Source organism: Triticum dicoccoides, chromosome 1A (assembly GCF_002162155.2).
Source record: "Triticum dicoccoides isolate Atlit2015 ecotype Zavitan chromosome 1A, WEW_v2.0, whole genome shotgun sequence".
Lineage (NCBI taxonomy): Eukaryota > Viridiplantae > Streptophyta > Magnoliopsida > Poales > Poaceae > Triticum > Triticum dicoccoides.
The window spans coordinates 299,663,168-299,665,736 of record NC_041380.1 but is presented as its reverse complement, the minus strand read 5'-3'; the positions used below and the strand labels follow the sequence as shown (position 1 = coordinate 299,665,736).

Below are 2,569 nucleotides of genomic sequence, written 5' to 3'. Positions count from 1 at the left end.
CCTACGCACACACAACTCTTGATTACACCAGAGACAGAGCGCTTCTCCAACGAGCACGCCCCTAGGGTGCTTGCGCAAATGCCACTTCGGCACATGCTTCTCCAAGCGCGGCAGCGCTGGTCTCAGCAGCCTCCGCAGCTCTCCGAGCTCCTGCATATCTTCCACTCGCTCTCTATTCTACCATCCGGAGCCTCTGCCGCGCCGTCCAACCGCTCTCCTAGGCAAATTCAGCTGCCCCAAACCTTGCCTTGCTCCAATGCCAACCCACTTGGCGCCGGCTTCCACATCGACGTTGTTGACGATGACCTCTGGCCCACTTCCTTCGGCTTCTCCTCAGATCCCATGACTGGTGATGAGTGTCTTGATACCTTCCAAGAACACGGAGAAGAACAAGTGCACGACTCGGATGATGAGATAGATGACATGAGGCACCGCAAGCAGCTGTTCTACAAGCTGGACAGGGGGTCCAAGGAGTTTGAGGAATATAACTTGCCCTTGCGCCGCAGACGGAAGAGAGATAAACCCAATGCCAAGAATCCATCCGATTGCGAGAAGGTGGAACCTGACAAGCCAGCTCGTTTGAAGGTCCCAAAGCTGAAAGAAGAGCCTGCAGTGCATAAGGATGACATAGTTGAGGTGAAGAGGGACCGAGTGCCAACTTTTAACCAGATGACTGATCCTTACCACCACCCTTTCTGCCTCGACATGCATGTCTCCAAGGGGTCAGTGCGTGCTTGCTTCGTTCACCGAGTGACCAGCAGGGTTGTGTCGGTCGCTCACTCCATATCAAAGGACATGAAGTTTGATCTGGGTTCAAGGAAGGGCATCAAGGCATGTGTGGCGGTTGGGGCGTTACTTGCGAAGCGTGCAATAGAGGATGATATTCACAATGCAATTTATACTCCTAGAAAAGGGGACAAAATCGAAGGAAAAATTGAGGTTGTGTTGCGTGGAATAATTGAGAATGGAGTCGATGTGAAGGTGAAACTCAAACAAAGGAGGAAGCTAACAAAGGTATGTCATGATTATTTATTATTCTATTTCCCTTGTTTGATGATGCCTTTGAATTTTCTAATATACAATATATTTTAATCTTCTCAGCACATTACATGTGGAAGTAATTTGAAAATATTTGGTTGGTACCAAGTGTGTGAATTTATATGGAGCAGAACTAACCTATGGGTTCTTGGGAAACTACATAGAAACATCCCTGTAGTGTATGTTTTATTTTTGCAGTGAAGTTGTATTATTCACGTAGACAAGAGTACTTTCTGAAAACCTGGTAGTAGGGCGATCTTTACATATTTATAGATCTCATGTTGTTATTTTGGCAAGCTGTTAGAAGCAAAGATACTTTAGTTTTTCTTCGGAATGAACAAGTTCATCATGTTGTTTGCTATTTGAAAATGTTTCACCACAGAGAAGCAAAATCTTCAGGACGTTGTGGTATTAAAACCATGCACTCATCTTATCTCATATAGCAGTATGTATGCAATATTGCAGTGCAGTGCAGTGGGACTCTGGTATTTTCACGAGCCTGTCTGTCTTAGTTAAAAACATTTGGTTTGAACAATGATGCCTAACAGCTAAAAACAAATCAATTCCATTCCATCTTTACAGGCTGGATCAATTAGAGCTGAAATCCCATGATGGCACACCCACCACTTTTAAACGCTACTGTTGTAACAAACAATGCTTGACCTCACTGTTTTGACCTTCACTTGCAGAATGCGCCGGTGGTGCAACAGGGTGGTGAGTCTCGGTGACAACTCAACGGTTGGCCAGCATATATAACCCCTTGATGGCATGAACCCAATGCTGCAGGATCCATTTTATGTCTTCTCGGAAGACAAACCATGAGATGTAGAACAGCTAAAGGGTATTCTGTTTCAGATCTTAGCATTTGTGCCCCCAGGAACTCGCTGCTCTGCCTCGCTGTCTATACTCTGCAGTTTGTGACAAGCCTCCAGTTCTATGTGTCTTGTCTTTGACCTGCTTCATGGCATCAGCAGCATTCGAAATTGGAGTGCACATGACATGGCACAGTTTGGTAGATGCCTGTGCTTTGTGGTAGGATTCTGCCGGCTTTTGGCCTTGGTAGAGTTGTTCTTTTTACATTCTCGCTTGCTCAAGTTCAGAGATGTAACTGAGATCCCGGGCTGTATCTGACTTTTTTCTCTCTTGGAATGAACTTCTCCATTTGCACCAAGTCCCGTAGCAAAATTATATTGAGTCTAACACATTAAGAGCATCTCCAACAGCCGCGCTAAGCGCCGCGCACAAAAAACCTGTTTACCGCGCGCGCTGCGGCTGGTTTTGCACGCCCGCCTGCGCTGGCTCCAGCAGCCGTGCTATAATGCAGCGCGCGCGCGCCGCTCTAGCAAAGCGCAAAAATACAGCGCGCGCGACTCGCCGGGCATTTTGCATATATGATATTTTAGAAAAAAATGAACATGTGAAATTTGACACAAACAAGTTGATGAATAAAAGTTCATGCCCACAAGTTTAAAATCATGCCCACAAGTTCATCCAACCAAGTTCAAATGCAAACTAAAGTTCAAGACATGAA

General features: G+C 45.9%; 1 protein-coding gene across 1 annotated transcript; it reads left to right on the top strand.

Moving 5' to 3' along the window:
* The first annotated feature begins 6 nt into the window (after nt 1-6).
* Nucleotides 7-2,209, top strand: LOC119269608. The gene is made up of 2 exons (XM_037551478.1): nt 7-1,014; nt 1,728-2,209. Exons 1-2 carry the CDS (start codon nt 79-81, stop codon nt 1,764-1,766), a joined length of 975 nt encoding a protein of 324 aa, XP_037407375.1. The 5' UTR covers nt 7-78; the 3' UTR covers nt 1,767-2,209.
* Nucleotides 2,210-2,569: the final 360 nt, after the last annotated feature.

Bases quoted from the DNA above. Each gene is read 5' to 3' on its own strand.
- LOC119269608 (XM_037551478.1), top strand. From the start codon at position 79: ATGCCACTTCGGCACATGCTTCTCCAAGCGCGGCAGCGCTGGTCTCAG. The intron at 1,015-1,727 runs GTATGTCATGAT...CTTCACTTGCAG, and splicing joins AAAGGAGGAAGCTAACAAAG to AATGCGCCGGTGGTGCAACA.